Raw genomic sequence first — 24,194 nt, 5'->3', positions numbered from 1 at the left:
CCCGGGGATGAGGGGCTGCCCCCAGGCATGGGGGACTGGGCCCCCTCCAAGGCTGCCCAGATTCCCCCTCTGCCTGTTCCCCAGGGGAGGGACGGGTTGGGGGTTCTGAGCCGGGGGAGGGCTGATCCTGCCGTTCAGAGCCTTCCTCTTTGCAGAAATCTCTCCAGACCTCGCTGTTTCGGAGGCGGCTGGGGACCCGGGCTGCCTTTGAAGTCCTGTCCTCCATGGCAGGGGAGGGAGGAGCCTTCCCTCAGGCGTGAGTGCTGAGCATGGACCCTCTTCTCCCTGAGGGTGGGTGCTGTGGCTGCTGGGCAGGGGCCGGGTGTTCATTAGGGGCTTCTCATGCTTGGCCTGTCCCTCGCCGCTGCTGGCTGGCACCCGACTCACAGAAACCACCATGTCCCTGGCACTCTGTAGTTCCCGGCATCCTTGCCCTGAGTCCATGCCTTTATCTTCGTGCCCCTCAGGGACCCTGGGCTGGTGAAGGGCTGAGCGGCCTGACCTTCTCCTTGTCCCCCTTCTGTGCTGACTTAGGCAGCAGAGCCAGAGGTGCGTGGGCCAGGTGTCCACACCACCGTCCTGCTTGGAAATGAGGGCAGAGAGCTTGAGGGACACTGCGGTGGCAAGTTCTGGTCCTGACTGCTCATAGTGGTGAAGTCAGTTTGCCCCTCCTTGGGGGGACGGCAGTGGCAGGACACTCCTTACAGGGGCTCTTGTTGTGGCTCAGGCTGCAAAGTGGCTTCACGGCAAAGCTCAAGCCAGACGCCAGGACTGGAGGACTCAGGCCCGGGTTCCGAGCGGGGCTGAGCTGGCTGTGCTGACTGGGCTGTGGGTTTTCCCTGCAGAGTTGGGGTGAAGCCCCAGAACCTGCTGCAGGTGCTTCAGAAGGTCCAGCTGGACAGCTCCCACAAACAGGCCATGATGGAGGTACCCACCCCTGCTCCCAGCCTCCTCTGGGCTCCTCCCGGGAGGGCACTTGGGCCAGCAGCCCCTTTTCAGGACTGCGTGTGTGGCTTGAGGTCACCTGCAGCGTTCACAGCCCGTCGGGGTGGGGTTGGGGCTGGGGGCACTCAGCTCCGAGGGCGTTCACCTTCCCCGGTGCCCCTGCTGACCTGCGCTCCTTCCTCTGCAGAAGGTGCGCTCCTACGGCGGTGTTCCGCTCTCGGCTGACGAGTTTCAGAAACTCTTCAACGAGCTTGACAGAAGTGTGGTTAAAGAGGTAAGTGGGGCCACGGCCGCCCAGGGCGGATGGGGGGGCCTTCCAGTTTCCACAGCCCTTGATCACCTGGGGAACTCCTCTAATGATGGGCGCCGGGATTCGCCTGCCAGGGGTCCTGGCTCCTAGGATGGGAACTGGGAATGGAGATCTCTTTGGCTCTTGGAGATTGGGGAGATTTTTATGAAATTCCCCAGACCCCAGGAACTAGCCTGAGCCCAGCCCGACACAAATAAATCTCCCAAGTGGTTTTCTCCATTTCCATGACAGACTCTCCTTTTCCTGTCTGTCCTTTCGTAGGAGGTCTGCATGCTGGTCCTCTCCAAGGCCTTTGTCTTTCACCCTTGACACGGGTTTACAGAGTTCCCAGGTGGGCCTCAGCAGCCGTCTAAGCTCTGTGTCCGGAAGGCCTGGGCCAGGGGGGCGGAGACACTGGGAAACAGCCCAGGCGCTGACAGGCAGTGCGGGGGCAGCACGGGGGCTGCGGTTCCAGCTGCTCAGCCTCAGAGGACTGAGCCGGACCCTGGAACAGGGATGGGGCACAGAGGCGGAGTCGCAGACGCCTGCCAGTTCTGGGTCACTTTTCTCGTTTGCTCAGGCTCCTGGGATGGCACCACAGACTGGGGCAGGGGTGGGGCTGAAGCAGCAGACATTTGTCATCTCACAGTCCTGGCCGTCAGTCCGAGGCCAAGATGTCACAGGGCTGGTTCCTCCTGAGGCCCCTCTCAGTGGCTTGTAGGTGCCACCCTCTCCCCGTGTCCTCACCAGAGGCCTCTCTCCGTGGCCTGTAGACATCACCTTCTCCCTGTGTCCTCACCTGAGGTCTTTCTCCGTGGCCTGTAGATCCCACCCTCTCCCCGTGTCCTCACCTGAGGCCTCTCTCCGTGGCCTGTAGACATCACCTTCTCCCTGTGTCCTCACGTGGTCATCCCTCTGTGTGTCATCTCCTCTTCTTAAAAGGACCCTATTCAGATTGGATTAGGGCCCATTACTAATGGCCTTGTTTTAACCAAATTACCTTTTAAAAGGCCCTGTCTCCAAATATAGTCACATTCTGAGCTACTGGAGGTTAGAGGTTAAAGGTACGAATTCTGAGGGAGACAAAATTCAGCCCCCAGCAGCTGTCACCTGCCTCAGGATTCTGTCGGCCTCTGTGGCTGCAGGCCCCTGTCAGAGGTGGTTCTCTAAAAATCATGTTTTCCTAAGGTCCTTCCAGACCTCTGGAGTCAGGCCCTGCCCCAACCTGAGCTTGAGTGGCATGTGCTCGTCCCCATTGTCACTTTGGGCATCCCCTTTAGGGCTGCATTCCTCAGTGTGGCCCCCCCAACCCCTAGGGGCATGGGCGATGAGTGTGGTGAGGATCAACAGGCGGCACTTTAAGTATTCACGCCATCAAACCTCTGTTTGGGACAAGGCTGGGCAATGTGGTATCAACTTAAGGTTGTCTTGAAGATATGAAATAAATTTTGGGTGCAGGTGCAGATTTCCCAGAAACTGTGGAGATGGTCCTCAGATGACAGAAAATTAAGAAGCAGTGTTCTAGATAATGGTGCTTGTCCTAGGGCCAGAGATGTTTGGGGCTCAGGAAGCAACTCTTAGCGACTGTCATAGGCTAGTTTGCTGTGATCCGGCCCCTTCAGGGGGCAGGCAGACGCAGGCCGGGAGAAGCCAGTCATCCTAAAGGTTCTGGAAAGGTGGTTGTCGTTTCTCAGGCTTTGCTCCTGGTGTGCTCTGGGCCATCTGGGCTCTCCCTGAACCGTTGTTGCTGTTCCCTCGGGTGCAGTTGAGTCCTGGTTGTCCAGAGCTGACTCTCCCACCCTTTTCCGGTATCAGGATTTGATGAGACCTGGAAAGGAGTTCCTCCTCCCGTGATGCTGTGGAGGAAGAGTGGATGGATTGCTTTGGCCGTGACCCAGTAGAGCGGGCTCGTGTGCGCGCAGGAGTGGGGAAGGCCCACCAGGCTGGCCTGGCCTGATTCCCAGCCCGGCCGTCTCCTTTGAGGTCCCAGCGATGCTCTTCCCGGGGCACCGAGTACTGGGCTTTGAGATGGGAGTTTAGGTTCCACAGGTTTTGGGAGCTGCGAGATCCTTAATTTGGTTTGCTGACACCTTCTTTCCTCAATAATGCTGACTGTAGAGGGGAGGCCATTGCCCCTCGGTATCTGCAGGGATTGCCTCTAGGACTCCATGTGGATACAAAATCCATGGATGTTTAAGTCTCTTACGTAAGATGATGTAGTGTTTGCAGGTAACCTACACACATCCTTCCGTATACTTTAAACCATTTCTAGACTACTCAGAATATACCTAGCACCTAGGGATGCGGTGGGAGCTTGGGGAATACGGGTAAGCAAACCTGTACGCTCCGCATGGACGCCGTTTCCCCTGAGTGTGTTTTGATCTGCAGTGGGTTCAGTCTGCAGATGCAGAGCCCGCTGATGCGAAGGGCTGGCTGAGCTTCCATTTTGGAAGGTAGATGCTTCTGGGATTGCTGAGATTTGGGGCAGCCTGTGGTTTTGGAAGCACAAAGAGGTGCTTTCTTGGCAGGCTGACATCATGGGAGCGCCAGCCTTTTCGAGAGCCCTCCTGTGTGGGGTCACCGCCTGGGCGTCAGTCTGGCCGTGGCCAGGCAGTAGTTTGGTGCTTGCTGGCGAGCTCCAGGGAAGGTGCCCTGCCTGCTGCTGAAAGAAGTCTCCTCTTCATATAAGAAGCTTTTGGGGTTAAAAATGTAGTCGTCATTCATTATAGACAACAGAGGAAAGTGGGAAAATCCACCTCACTGGCTTTCTACCCAGAGACAACCACTTTAGTCATATCAGTTACTTCTCAGTTACACAGCTAACGTATGAACACCTGCTCCCTGTAACAATTTAAACATACAGATAATGCTAAAATCTCTCTTGGCCACGGTCAGTCTGGGTTAAACAGAAAGTGTCGTATATGGAAGTGGCAACTACGATAAAAGAGTAACTGTAAGATGTAAGGAAACCGTGTGGTGTCCTCGGGCCGAGGGGAGTGCGTGAGAAAGGATGGAACTGGATGGGGACCCTCCAAAGCTGGGGTTCAGACCTCTTGAGAGAAGGTGTGGGTTCATCCACAGGAATGCAGAGATGTTCACTGGTCTCCCTGGGCTCCGGTTGGTCTGTGGTCACTGGGTAAGCAGGAGGCGACCCTCCCGGGTGCAGCAGGCTCAGGCTGTGAGCAGGTGGTGGCATTGTCCTGCCGAGGGAATTGTGTGCCAGTGCGGGCAGGTGGCGTTTGGGCACTGGTTTCCACCCTGAGGACTGGGGGAAGCTGAGAAATTTTCAGGAGGTCAGGCTGCGGCTGTAGGTCGCCCGGGGACTGTGTGTCTGGGACAGAGAGCGTCCACATGTGCTTCACACCACACCCCGATCCACCCTGCAGCATCCGGAAACCACAGGGGGGCCTGCCCTCCTGCCGTGTCCCTCCACTTGCCCTCCTGCCCTCCTGCCACGTCCCTCCACTTGCCCTCCTGCCCTCCTGTGGTGTCCCTCTACTTGCCCTCCTGCCCTCCTGTGGTGTCCCCCACTTGCCCTCCTGCGGTGTCCCTCACTTGCCCTCCTGCCATGTCCCTCCAGCCCCTCCGCTGAGAAAGCCTCACCTCCCTCTCACTGCGGACGAGACACTGAAAGGGACCCTGCCGTTGTGGCAGAGTGTGTGTCGAGGAGGATATCGGGAGCCGAGAGGAAGTTCGCTGATCACTGGCACCGCCAGTTTGGATCTCACTCGAGAGTAGCCACTCTATTCAACTGGCTATTTTGGTGTTTTCCTTCCAGACTTTTCCCCGTGTAATTTCAGGCATTTGTAGGCACCTGAGGAAACAGTTGCTTTGTTCTTCTTTGACGTATACGTGAAGCATCGCGATTTTCACTCCGCAGCCTGCCTGTTCATGCAGCCGTGTCTTCTCGCCCTCTCCATTTTCATATGGATTTTTTGGGGGGATGAGCCGTAGCGACGTGTCACATGCGGCTGTGGAGTACTTGACACGTGGCTGTTGCCACTGAATAACTGAGTGTTGAATTTCGTTGCATCGAAATTATCATGAAATAGCCGCCGGTGGTCAGTGGCCCCTGTGTGGGACGGCAGGTGCAGGTCCCCTTGCTGAGAAACATTTAGGCCGTTCCCGTTGTCGACCTCGTGCACACATGGACGTGTCTCAAGGAGGCTGCTGAGCGTGGGAAGTGCTGGGTCTCGCGAGGATCCTGACGGTGGCAGTGGCTGCCCGCCTGCCCCTCACTGCCTTCTGCCGCTGCCAGCCCACCATACAGGAGTCGGTTCTGTGCTAAGTTTCTGTAGCTCTGAGCATATCACTTACGTGTGTTTTTTCACACAGCTTTTTTGTTTTTAAATATCAGGGTGACACTTTGCATACATTTAAGGTGACTCTAATATCACAGCATGATTTCCTTACAGCCTCAGTGGACATTTCAGTTGCTTCTATTTCTCTTTGGGTGTTACAAAGACGACTGAGATGAACACCTCAATGTATAAAGCGGTTTCTGTGTCTGGGATTATTTCCTGTGACTGGATAGATAGAATGGGAGATGAGGTAGGAAAAAATCTAATCCCAGAATAAGAGGGCATGAGCATTGGCTGCAACAGCCACGGCTGCTAGACTGTGCTTCTGAGCGCGTGTGTTCCTTACCCAGCACCCGCCGAGGCCCGAGTACCAGTCCCCGTTTCTGCAGAGTGCCCAGTTCCTCTTTGGCCACTACTACTTTGACTACCTGGGGAACCTCATCGCCCTGGCAAACCTGGTGTCCATTTGCGTGAGTGCGGATTTGCCTCAGAGCTGGCCTGGAAGTGCCTTTTCCCACCCACCTTGCACGGGAGCCTGCCCCGCCTGCCTCGCCCAGCGCTGTGCTGGGCCAGCCGGTGAGCCCTCTGCTCTGCCTTTGCAGGTGTTCCTGGTGCTGGATGCAGATGTGCTGCCTGTTGAGCGTGATGACTTTGTCTTGGGGGTAAGTTCTGAGCTGCCCACCTGTCAGGGCCAGGGCGAGGCTGGGCAGGGCTGCCAGCCCTGGGGCCCAATGCTGGGTGCCTCTTCTGCCCCTTTAGATTCTCAACTGTGTCTTCATTGTGTACTACCTGTTGGAGATGCTGCTCAAGGTCTTTGCCCTGGGCCTGCGAGGGTACCTGTCCTATCCCAGCAACGTGTTTGATGGGCTCCTCACCATTGTCCTGCTGGTAAAATAGGCGCGTCCGAGGCCGGCCTCTCCTGGGCGGGTGGGTGAGCGCCACCTGGGCTCTGTGCTGGCCCATCTCAGGCCTCCCCTGAGGACCAGAGGCTGTGGGAAGGTGGGTTTCTGTTCTCAGTGGTGAGGGCTGGCTTCCCTTCTGGCCGAGTTGCTCAGTGGGTAGCCGGTGGGGGCTCTAGGAGGCTGGGTTTCTACTGTGTCTGAGTGTCATGGGGGGCAGGCTGCCACTCCTGACCCCCAGGGGAGGCCCTGAAGGACCCGTAGCCCTGGCCAGCGACTCCAGCCTGGGGCACAGCCTCTAATGTCACTGATAGACGGTGTGACCTCAGCATGGTGGAGCGAGGGGCCGGGGGCTCTCAGGCACCAGGGTGTTCTCGGGAAACGCTTACACTTCCTTTCCCCAGACCCCGTGGGAGTGAGGGCATGTCACCCTCGGGGTGTGTGTCACAGGCGGCCACATCAGAGTGACGTTTGCTGTAGCTGGCAGGCCCCTCGGCACGCAGGTGAAGAGAAGCTTGAGAGGGGCCCTGCGGTCTGTCCTTGACTCAGTAGTTTTCTGCCATCCCTGCCCCCAATCTATGCAGTCCCCCGATTCCTGAGTCCCCCGATTCCTGAGGCCCCCGATTCCTGAGGCCCCCGATTCCCGATTCCTGAGGCCCCCGGTTCCTGAGTCCCCCGATTCCTGAGGCCAGGGTTTCTTTCCAGCTGAAGGGAGTCCCGACATCTGCAGCCAACCCACGGGGTCCAGGACCAAGCTCTGGTTTCTCCCCAAAAGCCCCTTTTGGGGAGAATGTGTTAGAGATGAGCTTTATATTTCCTTTAAGGGCCGCCCAGATTAGTGTTGCTGTAGCGAAGCCTTCTTTTCTTTTGTAATTAAAGGTTTTGGAGATCTCAACTCTGGCTGTGTACCGATTGCCACGCCCAGGCTGGTATGTGACTGGGCAGAACCGAGGGCGGCTACAGCAAACAGCACCACCACCTAGCACCCCTGGGAGGGTCTCAGTGGTGTCCAGGGAGCCAGGCCTGCCCACCGGGTCTGCTCTGACTCTAGGGCAGACCCCATGATGGTGGAATGGGTGGGCCGATCCCTCAGCAGAGGCTGTGTCGGGGCAGGGCCCTGCCGTTGCTCTGGGCGTCCTCTCTCCAGAAGCTGGCGCTTGCAGGCTGTGGAGGGAAGCCGTTGTTTCCCCTCGGAGATGCCCTCCAGGGCAGCAGTGGGCTCCCCTCCGAGCACACATGATGGGGACTGGCAGTGGAGATGCCCCTGGCTCAGGTCTCAGGGGGCCTGTGATCACTGGGGTTGGGTTGAGCCCCTCTGCTGGAGGGAAGGTCCTTGGGAGAGCCCCCAACTCACAGTGTGACCTTGAGTCATCACCTCCCACTCTGGATGTCACTTTAGCCCCCTTAAAATAGTGGAGCCAGGGGCCTGGGGCTCGCTGAACTCTGATGCAGTGTGCTGATTCCTCACTGCCAGGGTTCTGGCCATGAAGAGACAACCTGGGCAGGGACTCTGCCCTGGCCATCAGCCGGGCTGCTCTGCCCTGGCAGTGTGGCTCCGGTGTGCCCGTGATGAGACAGGAAGGGTGGGGCACAGGGCCCAGCGTGCCAGCCTCGGCCCTGTGGTTAGGCCAGGCTCCTTGGGTCTGTGTGTGCTTTGTTATCCACCCCCCTGCCTAGGGAGCAGCTGGGAATCGCTTGGAGGGGGTGAGGATGGTGAACAGCAGAGGCTTGCTGTTCCGTCACCTCCCTAGGAAGCCCCCCAGGACTTAGGAAGGCAGGCAGTGCCACCGTGCTGCACCATGGGGCTGGCGTGGCTTCGTCTTTCACGTGCACTGAGCATGCCAGCTGCACTTTGGTCTAAGTCATTACCTTGGGGGGCTGACACTCTGGATGAGAATGGGTTTGAGTTTCAATAGAAATGAAAGCATGGAAAGACCGAGACCCGCCAAGCGCAGGAAACCAAGGCAGGAGACTTGGCTCAACCAGTTCTGCTGGGGCCTGAGCTGGAGCAAGTTCAGTGTCTGGAGCCTCCGTGCCCTCCCGTGTGGACGGAGGGTCTCTATAGAAGGAGGGCTGCAGCCTTCCTGCGAGGACTGGGTGGGAAGGTTTTGGGGGAATGGGGGTCGCTCCCGGGCTGCAGGTGGAAGCAGAGCAGTGGGTGGCCCAGGCCCCGCCCTCTCACCGCCCTGCAGAGGCTTTTCTGCTCGGCGTTGGCTGTGGGGTGCACTCTCCTCCGTGCCGTTGCCCTCCCTGCGCCTCTGTCCAGGAGCCCAGGAGTCTCCTTGTCTCCTCCCCGTGGGACTCCTGGGCCCCTCCAAACCCGCCCCCCGTGTTTCTCCCCAGGAGGCCGGAGATGCTGGGCTTGCTGTCGCTGTGGGACATGACCCGCATGCTGAACATGCTCATCGTGTTCCGCTTCCTGCGCATCATCCCCAGCATGAAGGTGCGTGCCGGCCCCACCCCCGTGCTCGCCCCGCCCCGCCCCACCCCCGTGCTCGCCCCGCCCCACCCCCGTGCTCGCCCCGCCCTCCTGGTTCCCGCTGCTGCGTTGCTCCAGGGTGGGTGAGCCTGGGGCAGGAAGGGCCCGAGGACTGTGCCTGTCACTCTGGGCTCCCTGACTGCACCCTAAGCTCTCTGCCGTGTTCTTGTGATGCTGGGGTAGGGTCATTAGAAGCAGGAGAGCCCAGCCCTGCATTTCTGGGTGGGGAGAGCAAGGCGGGCAAGGGTGCGGAGGGCGCAGTGCTTTGGCCAGTCGCAGGAGCTCCTTGGGATTGGAGCCCTGGACACCAGCGCTCCCCCAGGTCTCTGAGGTTTCCAGAAAGGTCTTTGCCATGGCTCCCAGGGTGCTGGTAATGAGGGCAGCGGTATCTCTGGCCAGAGAGCTCCTTTCCAGGATTCCTTAATGCGGGTGCAGGTGGCTCATGACCATCTCTGAGCACTGGTTTCTCTTAATGCACCGGTTGGGAGCAGTGGGCACTTTGAAAGTGCGGGCAGGCAGAGGTGGGGGTTCTGGGCCTCGCTGCTCCTGGCTCCATGTCCTAAGACCCCTCTTCCGAGTGTCCAGGTCCCTCCTCTGTCCCCGTTCATCCTTCCTCTGAGCTGTGCACCTGTCCCACCTGGCAGTATGTCCCACTTGAAGGCAGCTCAGGGGTCCTGAGCCTTCCTAGGGGGCTGCTGTGCTGGGACCTTCATACACACACACACACGCACACGTGTTCACACAATTACAACCATACAGGTACCCACAATCATACACATATAGAATACAGCCGTGCATACGTGATCTCACACACAACCACACGTGACCATGCACACGCATGCACACACAATCGCAGGCACACATGATTATACACAGTCACAATACACATCATACAATGCACATCATGCACATGCACACGTACATTCATATATACACGCACCCCCGTATCACCGTGTGTTAATCGCATGCGGACATCCATGTGAACCTATGCCTGTATAAGACGCATGATCGTGTGTGCACACATCCACAGTAAGGCCTCAGTGCCACCCACAGGTTCTTGGAAACTGTGACTTTAAGGGAAATGACGCACAGCAGGCCCTGGAATCACGCCGTTTTGCTTGAAGTCGCAGTTTCCCAGGGCCTCTCACGTGAGTATATGCATGCTCACGATGACTCGCCCGTGTGCACACGTCCATGCTGACTGGTCTCCACTGTGGCGTTTAGCTGTGTTGTGTAATTTGGATTCCTCAGGTGGGTTGATGCGGCTGATGTGAAAGCCTTTCTCCCAGCTACCCTGTGATGAGGAGGAGCGGCTCTTTGGAGCTGGGGCCTCCCTGCTGGTTCTCAGAGGCCCCTTCTCAGACTCAGTTCCTGCGGGTGGTCCTGCCACCTCTACCTCTGCATTGCTTTGGCGCCTCCAGGCCACAGAGTAGCTGACCCACCCGCAGTGGGTTGGGAGGCAGAGAAGGGCTTCCCACAGGGACTTGAAGTCAGTGCTTGAATGAGGCTGGGCTGGAGGTGTTGGGATGCAGGAGTGGGTGAGTGAGTGCGTGCGGGTGGGCGATGCAAGCGTGTGTGAGTGCGTGTGGGTAGATGTGGGTGTTCGGGGGTGCGAGGGTGTGTATGGGTGGATGTGGGGGCCTGACAGGCTGTGTGGGTGTGTAGAGGCGTGTGGGGTGGCTGTGGGTCCAGGTGTGTGTGGGTTGGTGGTCACTGGCCTGCCCCATCTTGCCTTTCCGTCAGGGTCAGGGTGGTGGGCCGGGATGGTGTCCCCCCCTGCGGGGCCAGGAGGAGTAAGGGCTGGCTCTCTTCCTGTCCTCAGCCGATGGCTGTGGTGGCCAGTACCGTCGTGGGCCTGGTACAGAACATGCGTGCGTTTGGCGGGATCCTGGTGGTGAGTCCCAGGCTGCTGCTGGCGGTGGGATATGCACTGGAGTGGGAGGCTGGGAGGCTGGCGGAAGGCAGTGCCGGGCCGGCTCACTGCTCTGTCGGCAGGAAGTTTCTTGGGTTTGGACGGCAGCAGGTTCCCGAGGCCAGGGGAGTACAGGGTCACGGTAGGAAGCCAGAGGCTCCCGTTCTTCGCAGAGCAGGGCGCTCAGGGCGGTGTGGCTGGTGGCGCTGCGTGGGCATGCTTCCCGCCCATGCCACAGAGGGTTTTGGTAACTTTTGAGTCTCTCGTGTTTTCTGGGTTGTGGATCTCGTTGAGAAACTAATGACAGAAATTTAAGAGGCACAGGGCTTTGCCTCCAGGACCCCAAAGCCCACACAAGCCCTAGGATGAGGACTTGGTCGAGGTTCCTTTCTTAGAGGGGTTTCAGGGACTTGCAGCCACATTTGCTGAGCAAGAACTGTGGGACGCCCCGGCCCCTCCCCTTGGCCAGCCTTCCAGCTGAGGAGCCCGTCTGCTCTGCCTGGTGGCCGGGCTTGGGCAGGAGAGGGGCTCGTGACCAGGCAGGCCCCAGAGCTGCTTCGTGTGGAGTGACAGGAGGCGCCCTCTGCAGGAAGCCTGGCCGCACTTCAGGCAGTTTTGTCATTTTATTCTGACCACGTTGACATAGAGACCACTGGTGTGAGAAGGTGTCTCTGGGGCCATGGGGTGCTCTGAGCTGGACCCCAGCTGTGCCTCGTGCCTCTGGAAATAGACGCCGGGAAGAGAATCTTGCCTCAGGCACTGTCTGCCCAGCCCCCTAACTTGCATAGCAGAGGAAATTGAGGCCCAGAAAGGGGACCAGGTTAGCCCAGGCGTGTACCCCTCTGCTCTCTACTGATGCATGTTAGGGATAGGCCTGGGGTGGGCCGGCAGCCTGTCCCCTAACTGTGGCTGCCAGGGTACCTGTATTCCCGTAGGAGCTCCGTGACCACCCCTGCCTGAGCCCCACTGTGTCTGTGGACCTGGCAGCCCTGGGGGAGGCCAGCTGCATGTGTTTTGAAGTAGCAGCCAGGCTGGAATCCCAGCTCTGGGCAGAGGGTCCTGGCCTCACAGGCGTCAGCCTGGCTTTGTGGTTCTGTCTGAGGGCGGGGAGGGGTGGGGGCAGGTGCGCCCATGGGTGGGGCTGACCAGTCCCTGGCTCCTGGCCCCCAGGTGGTCTACTACGAATTTGCTGTCATTGGGATCAGCTTGTTTCGAGGTGTCGTTGTGGCTCCCCCTGGAAACAGCAGGTGAGGTGGGGTCTGAGGTGCCATGGGGAGTGTCTCAGGGGTGCCAGCGTGGGTGGGAGGCCTTGGCGGTGGCCTTGGTGGGCTCAGCGTCTCAGGAGGGGAGGCTGTTCTCCCAGTTCCTTCATCTCCTCCCTCCACCCTCTTTTCCCGATCTCCGATTTCCACCTCCGCTCCGCGCCTCTGCTAGGAGCCCTTGCCTGGAGTCTGCTAAACACATTTCTCATGGCCTGCTCAGAGCAGCACTCTCCCTGCCCCCTGACCCTCTGTACCCCAGTTTGGACCTTCAGGCCAGGCTGAGCACACCAGCAGAGGAGGGGCTGTAAGGTGTCAGGCCTCAGAATCTGGAGCCCCCGCCCCTGACCCAGGTGTGTTGTGACCCCCAGCCTGGCCTCTGCCAATGGCTCGGCGCCCTGTGGGAGCTTCGAGCAGCTGGAGTACTGGGCTAACAACTTCGATGACTTTGCGGTGAGCCCTGCGCCCTGCCCCAGCGCCCTGCTCCCTGGGCTCCTCCCCTCCCCACCTCCTGGGCCCTCCTGGACTGCTGGTCTCTGCCCCTGCAGGCTGCCCTGGTCACTCTGTGGAACTTGATGGTGGTGAACAACTGGCAGGTGCTCCTGGATGCCTATCGGCGCTACTCGGGCCCGTGAGTCCCCGTCTGGGCGGTGGTGATTCTCCGTGCAGCCTGGGGGTTCCCTTACATCCGGGCACGCTGCACTAGATGCCCGGAGCGTGGCTGCGACAGGGACTCGGGCCTTGACAGGGAAGTCAGCCAGAGTGGCATCCTGGCTGGCCTTGCCCCTGCCCCCTGCATAGCCACATCGTGACTCTCAGGATGGTGGCCAGTGACTCTGGGTTTACACCTCCTGGAGGCCATTGGTGCGTTTGGGGCTTCTGAGGGATTCCACGGGGGTGGGGGAGCCCCGGGAAGGCTGAATGAACGAGATAGTTCAGCTCTGAGCTTGAGCTCAGACTGGCCCCAGCGATGGTCCTGGGTTTTAATCCCAGCACTGCCTCCTGCTGGCTGAGCTACCTCGTCAGCTTGTTGCACATTTCTAGGCCTCGGCTGGGTTGTTTTGAGGTGGAAATAGTAGCGCGCTCTGTATCATGGCGTGCGTGGACCGGATGCCTAGGAGCCGTCCTGACCACACAGCAGCGGTGTCTGTATCAAGTGCTCTTGCTTTGCTCATCGTGGTTCACGGGGTGGGCCTCTGTCCTCCGCAGGTGGTCCAAGATCTATTTTGTATTGTGGTGGCTGGTGTCGTCTGTCATCTGGGTCAACCTGTTTCTGGCGCTGATTCTGGAGGTATCAGAGATCCCCACCCAGGCTGTTCTCCGTGGTCATTTGTTTCTAATTCACTCTCGATGGGCCTGAGGCCACTGGCCAGGCCTGCCTGGGACTTTGATGGGAGAGTTGTGCTGGGTTAGGCGGGTCCTGAGTGAGCCTGAGCCCTTCCTGTGAGGCTCAGTGCTGCCTCCCCTGGCTGCTGGGGCCTTGGGGGACGCTCCTGACATCTGGGCTGTGGGAATTCTCAGGCCGCCAGGTCGGGCTGAAGGAGGGACTTGGACGTCGGCTCCAGGAGGAGCCAGCAGCCTCGTGGGGCCTGTGCCTGGGTGTCCAGAGTGAACGGCTCAGCCCCCCCAGTGGGTGCCCTGTGGCTGACCCTGGAGGGGCTGGGGATGGGGCAAGGCTGCTTTCACTCGGGGCCCACACTCACCGGCCACTCCCTCCTGCTTGCCAGAACTTCCTTCACAAGTGGGACCCCCAGAGCCACCTGCAGCCACTTGCTGGGACCGCGGAGGCCACCTACCAGATGACTGTGGAGCTCCCATTCAGGTGTGTGAGTGGGGAAGGGCTTCTGTGTGGCCCCCTGGGGTGTGAAGCCAAGAGCTGGGGCGTGGAGGGGCCAAGGTGGCCGGCAGGCCCTGATGGCCCTCCTCCCTCTCCGCCCGGTTATCTGGCTTTGGTCCTGTGCTGCATGGGAGAAGCTCAGAGCTGGGATCGGGAGGCTTCCTCTTCCTGCCACCGGGGTCATATCCTTTGTCCTGTCCTGCTCGGGCATATTTAAGGCACCATCCTTCAGCGTCCATTGGATTCTGTTGGATGTAAACAGGGGACCTGAGGAAACTGCACCCATCTCTTCTCCTGGCAGCTTTGAGATGGTTCCTCTACTAGTCCGGAAAGGTGACCTCCCAGAGGCAGCCTGCTGTGGGGCTGTGCCTTCCACGAGGGGCTGCTGAGTCGCTGCAGCCAAGCCCTGCGGTCCTGCCAGCCAGTGGGAAGATGTGCCCCCCGGGCTTTTGAGAATGCCGTGTAGATATTTCTAGGGGCCGCATCCATCCTGAGGCTCATCTGAGTCCCCGTGTCTCTGTGTCCCTCACTTTGCATGTGTTGCTAAGCTCTGCTCCCTTGTTCTTGTGAGCAGGCTGGGGTGTCCCTCCTTCAGAGGCCCCTGTGTGCATCTTTCCTCAATTCCACAGGGATATTCTGGAGGAGCCCAGGGAGGATGAGCTCATGGAGAGGCTGAACCAGCACCCGCACCTGCAGCTGTGCAGGTGACATCCGGGCTGCCGTCCCAGCCAGGGCAGCAGGAGAGAGAGGCTGGCCTGCACAGGTGCCCATCATGGAAGAGGCGGCCATGCTGTGGCCAGCTGAGCAGGAAGAGACCTTTCCTCTGATAGACCACTAAGCTGGAGACAGGAATCAAGTCCTTCGCGTGCGGCCCAACAGCCATCCACAGAACAGCTGCTGGTGCTTCCGGGAGGCGCTGTGTGCTCCGCTTTCTTTTATAGCTGCTTCAGTGAGAATTCCCTCGCCCACTCCACAGGGACCTTACAGACAAAAGAGCGAGAAGCAGCGGCCTCCCCTGTCCCCTGCAGCTTCGGGTGCCTTTGCTGCTGGTGGCCCTTGGGGACCACAGGCCTGACCAGGGCCCGCACAGGTTAACCGGCAGACTTCCGGGGCATGCCGGTGGGGATGCTGGTGGTTTGACATGGAGAGAACCTTGACCGTGTTTTATTATTTCGTGGCTTGCGTGAGTGTGACTGGGTGTGTTTCTTTAGGGGTCTGATTGCCAATTATTTTCATCGGTAAGTCTTGCGAAGAATGGGATTGTCCTTCTTAACTTCAGCACAATTCTAGTCCTGCTTCTCTGGAGTGGGGTGTTGAGTAAAGCTGCTTGGGTTGTGCACTGCACAAGGGCACGTGGCTGTGAGGCGTATCCTGGGGGTGGGGGACGCCGTCTACCTGCCAGGAGGGGCACCTTTTCTGTTTTGCTCAAGGGCATGTATAAGCCAATGGTGACCTTGTTTCCTGTGTCCTCAGGTGTGTGGCAGGGGGCCTGGAGTGGGGAGGTGGGGCAAGTGAGCAGTGTGTGGAAAGCCTTGTTGCCACTTGAAGCTCTCCAGGTCCAGACTGACCAATGGTTTTCTCACCTCAGGTGCCAACCCACGCCCCCTTTCTGCTGAGGTTTGGGTGCCATCTAGTGGTGGGATGGGATTTGGTTGACTATTTTTAAGGCAAGGTGGACCCAGCAACTTCCAGAAACAACTCCGGGGACACCACTCCCTGTCACACTGCACACGGAGCCCGGTGCCCGGTCCGTGCCCGAGCTCAGCAGGACCAGGAAGGGATGGGCCCTGCCAGGGTCGCCTGTGCACTGTGCGTTTTTGCCTGGGAGGCACAAGTTCTTTCATCTGCTTTTCCTTTAGAGGTGCTGAGCCCACGCCGTAGCCCCTGTGGGGTGGCTGGGGAGGGGGTGACGCGAACAACAGCGTGGTTGGTATTGAGACTGGGGAGAGGAGCAAGTCCAAGGAGAAGGTCATGAGTTCCTTTTTACTCATGTCGAATGATAACAATAACGATATGGAAACCACCACAAACTTGGGGAAAAGTTGCAAGTCAAGAGAAGCTTCCTTCTGAATCACTCGAGTGGTTGCCGTTCTGGCCCTGCACCCTCTGTGCTTTGGGACGGTGTCCAGCCCGCATTCGCGTTAGGAGTGAGTTGCACGTGGCTTTGTGGTCATGGTGACTTAATCCGCCTGGACGGTGGCTCCGTCTCCCTGGGGCTCGTACGACCTTGGCACTTCTGGAGATAAGCCCGTGGCTCCCAGGTTGTTCATGTGAGGTTTCCTCGTGGTAGGTTCTGGGTCTGCGTTTCATCTAGGAGTGTCACAGGAGGGACGCTGCCTCCTGGCGGGGGTTGCCCGGATACAGTTAGCCTCCTGTTGGTGTTCTCGCTTGTTGCCTGGTGACGGTGGCCCCGGTCAGCTTCTCCACTGCCCAGTAACGACCCTTTGTAATGAATGAGTGGGGAGGTAGTGTGAAGCGATGCCAATATCCCATCCCCGTCAAACTGCCTTTACTTTTTCCTTCCTTCCTTGCTCCCACTGTGGGGACCTGGCCCCAGCTTGTATTCAGGGCTGTGGTCTGTTACGATGTTTACTCTCCGGCTCAGGTCCTGCCTGTTTGACCCGTGAGAGCTCCTTCCTCTGCCTTTTGTGTTTTTTTGTTATGTACCTACAGTTCTTTAGCTGTTTCTTCACTTTCTGGTGCAAAAAGATGTTCCAGCCTTGTCTTACACCTGGCTGCCCCTTTCCCTTTCATTGACTGGAGCGAGCCCCGGCTCTGAGGAGCCCTGTTCCTTTGAATGGAGAGCAGCACCAGGAATCAGGCTGTGGGTGCGAGGGGTGCTCCTGGCTGTTGCGGATTGCTGCGCACGGGAGCTCTTAGTGGACAGAGCTAGAGGATATGTGCACGTACTTCCATCTCTCTCATCTGTTAACAGCTGAGAATGACACCAGGACCTCTGATTTCAGCCCAGCACCACAGGTTATGTTCCAGCTTTCTCTCTTTCCATAGTTCTAAGGCCCTTTCTGGAAATGGTTCTTATTCTCCTTATTCAATCTATTATTGGGTCAGTTTCCCTGCATGTCACCAGCCTCCCATCACTGCCACCCACTCCCCACAGAGAGGCCCTGCTCATCTGACTGGGGCTTTGACTCCCACACTGTGTGCCCCTCTTGTGTGGACGCCCTCCTGCCAAAACCTCCGGCAAACAGCTTTCCAAATGGAAGTTGTCACTGTCAGGGCCTTTACAATCAGGAACAGCAAAATCTGCGTGCTGCTGAGGGTCCTGGCTCATTAAGATGCAATAAATATGCAAGTACATAGAAATAGCAGTAGAAGAAATGTAATGCTTTCTTCTCAAATATGTCTACATACAAAAGCCAAAATTATTAAGAATAGTAAGAATTCAGCACAGTTGTTTTCTATGAGATTTAAAAAGTTTTTACTTTATTACCTATTCATGTATTTATTTTAGGGTCTTGCTCTGTTACCTGGGCTGGAGTGCAGTGGTGTGATCATGGCTCACTGCAGCCTCCAACTCGTGGGCTCAAGCAGTCCTCCTACCTCGGCCTCCTGAGTAGCTGTAACTACAGGCACATGCCACCAGGTCTGGCTAATTTTTTCATTTCTTGTAGAGATGGGGTATCTCTGTGTTGCCTGGGCTATTCTTGAATTCCTAGACTCAAGTGATCCTCCCACCTTGGCCTCCCAAAGTGCTGAGATTACAGGTGTGAGTCACCGCACCTGGCCTGCCATGAGATTATATACTGGAATCAATTGCTTTTCTAGATACTAGCAGTACGCTTGTAAATTATATTCAATAATTCAGTTATATTCATTTTTTAAAGGATATTTAAGATTAAAAATTCTTAAGGTTTCTAAAAATAAATGGAAGGAAGATATTCAAGGCCTACATACAGAAAACTATAAAACTTCATTAAAGCCCATGACTGTTGATACAAGTAAATAGAGACTATGGTAGTTTTCTCTTGCTGTGTAACAAGTCCCCACATACTTGGTAGCTTATCACAACCTCATTTCTTAGCTCCAGGCTGCAGGTCAGACATCCAGGCACGACTTGGTAGGTCCTCCGCTCAGGGTGTCACACAGCAGAAATTGGGGTGTCAGTGGGCTGGGTTCCTTCTGGGAGCTCCGGGGGAGTTTGCTCCCATACTCACTTGGGTTGTTGGCCAAATGCAGTTGCTTGCAGGTATAGGGCTGATGTCCCTGTTTCCTGCTGGCTGTCAGCCGGGGGCTGCTCTTGGGGACTAGAGGCCACCCACATTCCTTGCCATAGGGTCCCCTCCATCTTCAAAGTCAGCAACAAAGAAGCCGTCTCACATTGACTCCCACTTGCCCTTTGAATCTCTTTAAGAAAAGCCTGGGCCATTTACAGTTTCACCTGATTAGGCCAGACCCACCAGGACCGCTGTCCATCCTTAAAATCCTGTGTGCCACCTAACACAGCCCAAGCCCGGGAGTGACGTGTTCACGGGAGGAGACTGTGTAAGGGTAAGGATCACTGGGGTCACCTGTGTGCTACCTAATAGGCAAGCCACACACTGGGAGAAGATTTTGGTAACTGATACGGCTAAGAACTTATATCCAGACCACATAAAAACTACCTACAAATTAGGAAGAAACAGACAAAGCAATAGAAAGTTGGGCTTTTCCCAGAAAAGCAAACACCAGATTCCATAGCTATGTCAAAAGGTGCTCCATCTTACTAGTTATTAGAAATATGCAACATGAAACTGAAACACGACATTTCACTCACTCCATGGTCAAAGTGGAAGAGGTTGGACCATCTTAATTGTTGGTACTTACATGTTTACCCTTGGAGACAAACGAAGCTGAAACAACCCTTTGGAAAATTGTTTGGTGTCATTTGTTGCAATTGAATAGGACGTATCTTAGTAATTCTCTGCTAGATACACTGACAAGAGAAACTGCTGCGTGTGTGCACTGGAAGACAGTTGGCAGAGTGATCCTGTATCAGTACTAGCAACACACCTGCCAGCCGAAACGTCCTCAACAGAATGACAGGTACACTGCAGCTTGGTGACAGTGGAATATTACACGGCCATGAACATGAATGAACTCCAGCTGCAAACAGCTACCTGGAAACATCTTAGAAACATATTGTGGGGTTAACAAGTTCTGAAAGTCTCCACATGGCACAGTATTATTCATGTAATCTTCAAAAACAAGGTTTAAACAACATACCATGCAGGCACGCATACGTCAGTGATGAGATTACTTCAACGCAAGACGGCCGGAAGCCTATGGTCCAGGGAGTGGCCACCTCTTGGGGAAATGGGGATGGGATGGGAAGGAACTGACTGCCATGAGCAAGTTCCGGGGGAAGTTCTTGTCCTGGCGGAGCTGAGCAGGGCTCATGGTCATGGTATTAACCTTTGGAACATACACGTGTACGTGTGTCGTTTTGCACGTGCCAGATATTAAAAGGAGACTGAGAGGCATTGAAGACAGGGAGGATGGACGGCTCCCCCAGGGAATCTTGCTGCAAAGGGGATATTGTGGTGGTTTTCACGTGGGAGGATCTTGTGTGGACTGATGGGGAAGACCTGGGGTGCAGCCAGAAAAGGGACAAAGCAGGAATGAGAAGGCCGGGCAGGGTCAGCTACGGGGACGTCGCTGGGCAGTGGCAGGACATGCAGTGCCAGGGGCAGCAGTGGGGCAGAGGCAGGGTGGGGCTGGGTTGGGCTGGCGGGTCCTCTGTCCCCAGGGCTCAAGCACAGGGCTGACCAGAGCCGTGGTTCTGCCGGCCCCACAGGCCTGGTGTCTCCAGTGGGAGCCCTCAGTGGCCATTAGGGTCCTCTCCCAGTTTCCCTCCCATGTGCTGTCCCCAGTGCAGGTGGCTGGATGGGGTCCAAGATCCATGCCCAGTCTGTTGCTGGGGCCTGGGATCAGGGTCTTAGCAAGCAGGCTGGGGCCTTTCATGTGGTCTCTGTCCCGCTCGGCACAGCAGGGGGAATCTTCCCTACCGCCAGAATGGCTTGGTTTGGGTTTCCTGCCTGAGATAATTAGTGGTTCTTAGGAAAAGGTTAGAACAGTTCTTGCTTAAAAACCACCGAATGGGACTGGGCACACCGCACCGCTCCTAAAAATCAAAGAGGAGGCGTGGAGCCCAGACAACACTCCTCACATCAAAGCAGCCAGCAGACGGCCCAGGGCAGCGGGCACAGCCTCCTGTGCGCCTCTCCCCAGCCCTCGAATCACGTGTCAGGGTGTGTGTGTGTGGGGCAGCTATTCTTCTGAGTAATTCAATCGGAGCCTCACAGGGTGGTGGGACCCACACCTGTCGGGGGGGTCTGTGTAGGCCTGGGTGCCTCCCTGGTTCCGACCACAGTTGGCTAATCCACACCTGGGCCTAGGCCCCAGCAGCACCTGTTGCCAGGTGAGCCTGCCTGCCTGCCTCCCAGGCCCTGCGGGTTGTGGCCTTTTTAAGCACAGCTGACGGGCACACTGGTGAGGTGGGTGGGGGCCCGATAACACAAGTCCATGGTGAACATTCTAGAGTGGTTCTTATTTCCGAAGCTGAGACCTGCGCAGTGCTGGGTGTTTGCCAGCACGTCTCTGACTTGAGTATGCGTCAGAACTCCCTGGGGAATGTTGACAACGCAGATTCCCAGCCTCTGCCCCCGAGTTTCTGATGGAGATGGCCAGGCTTGAGGATGTACATGTGTGAGAAGTTCCAGGTGCTGCTGCTGGCAGGGGCCACATGTGGAGGACGGGTGGCCTAGGAGCTCCAGCTTCCCTCCCTCCTTGCCTTGTTTTCTTTCAGTAAATTGTAAGGAGCACCCAGAGCTGCTAGGGACCAGTTTGAAACCAGCAGTGCTTTGGGAGGAGCAGCTGCAGAACGGCCCCTTCTCTGAGTGGTTGGAATGAACCCAGCGTCTCGGTGGGGGAATCAGGGAAGAGCGCTGGCTGCTCAGTGCTGCGGTGCCCCTGGCCACACTGGTGGACGTGTGGCTGGGCCGGCAGGAGCCAGGCAAGACGTTGGCCCGTCTGCCTTGGCTCTGGAGTGTGTGCAGGGTGCACGGCTGGATGTGGAGAGCCTGACCGGACCCTGCCACTCCCAGGGGCACAGACACCAGCAAGAGCCCCTGGGCATGAAGAGAGCAGAAATGGGGTCCCGGCCTCTGTGGGGTCTGGTAGCTCCCGGCTGATGCCTCCAATCCTACAGCTCCATGCTCCTGGGCTTTCGAGCCCCTCCACTCCCCCTGCGAGGCCCTGTGGTGTGGAGAAATCTGTAGCTATTTGTGCCATCGAATGCCAGAAAGAACAGAAGGTGGCTGACATCTGGTGCTGTAGCACGCAGTCAGTGTTTGTCTGGGGCTACTGTGAGCCAGGCACGGGGCGCTCACGTTCTCACCTGGACGTACCAGGGGGACGACAGAGAAAAGGCTGGGACCAGGAGGAGGAGGAAGAGGCTGGATATGAAGCGTGAAGACCTGCTGTTACTCCAAGCCAGCTTGGAGCTTCCTAAGGGCCTTTGGGAAAAGGGAAAAGGTTTCTACCTGAAGAGGCACGGGTCTTCTTGTCGGTCAGCCCGGCCCTTCCTGGCGGAGACGTGCCTGGTGGGCTAGGCCTGGAGGAGGCCACCACCCGGCGTTGGTGACCCCAGCACCATGCTGGGAGACATTGGGATGTGAGCCAGGACCCACAGAAGCCTCGGTTTGGTCGTCTGCGTGTTTTGAAGGCTCATGGCGGGAGGCCCAGGGGGTGAAGGGGGTGAAGGCACTTTCTAGTCTTGGAGGCAGGGAACACATGGCCATTGTGTTTTAGTTCCCTTGAAAGGAATCTCAGGAGAGTAATAATAGTGATAATTGGTTGGGAGTGACAGAAGTCATGTTGCTGGGGGCCTGCTGGCCTCTAGGTGCTTTCCGGAGCCCTTTACCTGCCGGCCGGCGGATGGATGTGTTTAATCCTACAGAGTCACCCACTGACAGATAGGGAAACTGAGGCTCAAAGAAGGTGGATAACCTGCCAAGACGGCATGGCCGGCGAATGGTGCTGCTGCTGCTCCTCCCGGCCCCAGCCTTCTCTGCTTTTGACCACCTGGTACCTCTGGGTGGAAATGTGAGCTCCGTGTGCCTGGCTTCTCCTAGCCCCAGATAAACACTCACTGAATCAATGCTGCAGCATCAGATGCAACTCCCAGGACGGCCCTTTGCCCACCACGGCAGGGTGGCCAGTCCCAGTGGCTCTGTGTGTCACCGTGGAAGGTAGCAGGTGACACTCGGCCTAGAGTCTGAGGCTTGGCCTGGGTCCTGCCTGCTACTGGCCTTGGTCTTGGACTTGAAATCGGCTTTCCCTGGCTCCTATCCTGTCTTTTGGAAAAGGAGGCGAGTGGGCTTGTTGGGAGAATGGCAGTGAGGAAGCCGAGCCAGCGACCTGGGCTGTGAGCTTCAACCACCGGCTTCAACCCTTAGAGCCCCTTGCATGTGGGGTCATTGTCCCCGTTTCGCAGGTGAGGAGACTGAGGCACAAGGTGATTCAGGGGCCCATGCAGACAGGTGGCAAGGTGGAGCGTGAGCCCAGGGCCCCTCTGCCTGCAGCCCCAAGCTGTGGCCACGGACTTCCCATGGGGTGGCTCCTGGGTTTCCAGGCCTGGGCTCAGCCATAGCGACTGCGGTCTGGGTGGACCACCAGCCTCTCTACACTCAAGTCCTTAGCTCTCAATGTTCAGGATGGCGGTGGGCATATGGCCCCTCTCCTTTCCCATGTCCCGTGGTAATGACCTTGGTAAGTGCAGAGTGGAGTGAAGAGTGAGGGAGGGAGAAGCAGTGTGGGGTGCAGCAGGCGGAGCTTCCGGTAGCAATGCTCTGGGCGAGGGACCCTCGAGGCCGTGGTTGCTGCCTGCTTGCAGGACCCATCCCCGGTGCAGCCGGGCCCTCCCATTGCCAGGTGAGGGGCACCAGGCATGTTGGGAAGGAGGGGGCTGTGGGTCAGCCGTGGAACTCATGGGAACTCTGTTGGGACGGGAGTCCTGGGATCTGGCCACTTCCTTCCTCTCTCCTGGCACCTCTTCCTTCCAGATTTGCCGATCGAGGCACTGGCAGGAGAGGTCAGCGGCGAGGGGCCTTCCTTTCCTGGGTCGATGGAGGTGGGTTCTGACGTCGGTTGATGCGGGTGGCCTCCAGCTGAATCGGGCTCCCTGGGTTCCTGTCAGTCCTCTACTGGGCCCTTCATTGGCCCAGCACCTCAGGCACTGGGGACCCTGGTCCTCCTATGGGTCCTTAAGCCAGTCTTCAAATAGTTCATGCCAGGGTCCTCTGCCCCTCCCGCGTGGTCCCCACCTGGATCCCGGCAGCCTCAGTTATTCTTGGGCCCACTGGCTGGAGGCTAGAGGTGCCCTCCCCAGCCCACCCCCACATGGCTGGGCTGCTGTGGCATCAGGCACCATCTCCATGTGGGGGCCACCAGGTGGCCCTGAGCCCTGTCACCAGGCTGGGCGTTGGCTGGTGGAGTGGCCACACCCTTTGCACTAACCCCACTTTCTGGGTCCCTCTGGGTGTTCTCTCATCTCCAGTGGGTGAAGGGTGAAGAGACCTACAGGTCGGGAGCTGGTTTTTATTCATTTCCTCTGTAAATTCTTATGTCCAGAGGCCTCCTGCCTTGGGATGTCACATCTCCAGTTTTCGGGTGGAAATGCCCATTTTAAATCCCGTTACAGGTGTGTTTGCAGAGCAGCAACACTGCACACATATGAACGTGTCCTGTGAATGGTGGGTCAGTGGGGCATTTGCTCCTTTTATTGTCCTTTTTAGTATTTTATTATTGCTTGAGACGGAGTTTCGCTCTTGTCACCCAGGCTGGAGTACAGTGGCGTGATCTTGGCTCACCGCAGCCTCCGCCTCCCGGGATCAAGCGATTCTCCTGCCTCAGCCTCCTGAGTAGCTGGGATTTCAGGTGTGCACCACCACGCCTGACTTTTTTTTTTTTGTATTTTTAGTAGAGATGGGGTTTCACTGTGTTGGCCAGGCCGGTCTTGAACTCTTGGCCTCAAAGGATCTGGCTGTCCCGGCCTCCCAAAGCGCCACGCCACTGCGCCCCGCCTCACATAATGTGTTTAAATCAGCCCCAAATCCATGGAGATCCAAGGAAAATGATTACATTGAGCAGCAGTTAACAGAATATCCCAGACCCCGAGGTGTGACAGAGCAAGGCCTGTGCAGCTGCAGCGCAGGGCTGAGCAGGGACGCGTGGAGATGCCGGCTGCGGCGGCCGTGTGATTTGAAGGCAGCTG

The 24,194-nt window shown here is 57.5% G+C and overlaps 1 protein-coding gene across 1 annotated transcript in view; it reads left to right on the top strand.

Moving 5' to 3' along the window:
* TPCN2 (two pore segment channel 2) overlaps positions 1 to 16,629 on the top strand; it is a 38,190-nt gene extending 21,561 nt beyond the window's left edge. Inside the window, exons 11-25 of the mRNA XM_025358397.1 lie at positions 156 to 256; positions 846 to 927; positions 1,133 to 1,219; positions 5,886 to 6,005; positions 6,138 to 6,197; positions 6,295 to 6,423; positions 7,314 to 7,363; positions 8,778 to 8,877; positions 10,736 to 10,807; positions 11,996 to 12,072; positions 12,456 to 12,537; positions 12,633 to 12,715; positions 13,294 to 13,375; positions 13,812 to 13,906; positions 14,551 to 16,629. Coding sequence (XP_025214182.1) covers positions 156 to 256; positions 846 to 927; positions 1,133 to 1,219; positions 5,886 to 6,005; positions 6,138 to 6,197; positions 6,295 to 6,423; positions 7,314 to 7,363; positions 8,778 to 8,877; positions 10,736 to 10,807; positions 11,996 to 12,072; positions 12,456 to 12,537; positions 12,633 to 12,715; positions 13,294 to 13,375; positions 13,812 to 13,906; positions 14,551 to 14,629 — 1,299 coding nt within the window. The 3' untranslated portion in view covers positions 14,630 to 16,629. The remainder of the gene's footprint in view (positions 1 to 155; positions 257 to 845; positions 928 to 1,132; positions 1,220 to 5,885; positions 6,006 to 6,137; positions 6,198 to 6,294; positions 6,424 to 7,313; positions 7,364 to 8,777; positions 8,878 to 10,735; positions 10,808 to 11,995; positions 12,073 to 12,455; positions 12,538 to 12,632; positions 12,716 to 13,293; positions 13,376 to 13,811; positions 13,907 to 14,550) is intronic.
* The last annotated feature ends 7,565 nt before the right edge of the window (positions 16,630 to 24,194 follow it).

This window comes from Theropithecus gelada, chromosome 14 (assembly GCF_003255815.1).
Source record: "Theropithecus gelada isolate Dixy chromosome 14, Tgel_1.0, whole genome shotgun sequence".
NCBI classification, from domain to species: Eukaryota; Metazoa; Chordata; class Mammalia; order Primates; family Cercopithecidae; genus Theropithecus; species Theropithecus gelada.
Note: the sequence above shows the minus strand (reverse complement) of the source record. Positions and strands in the feature narration are given on the sequence as shown.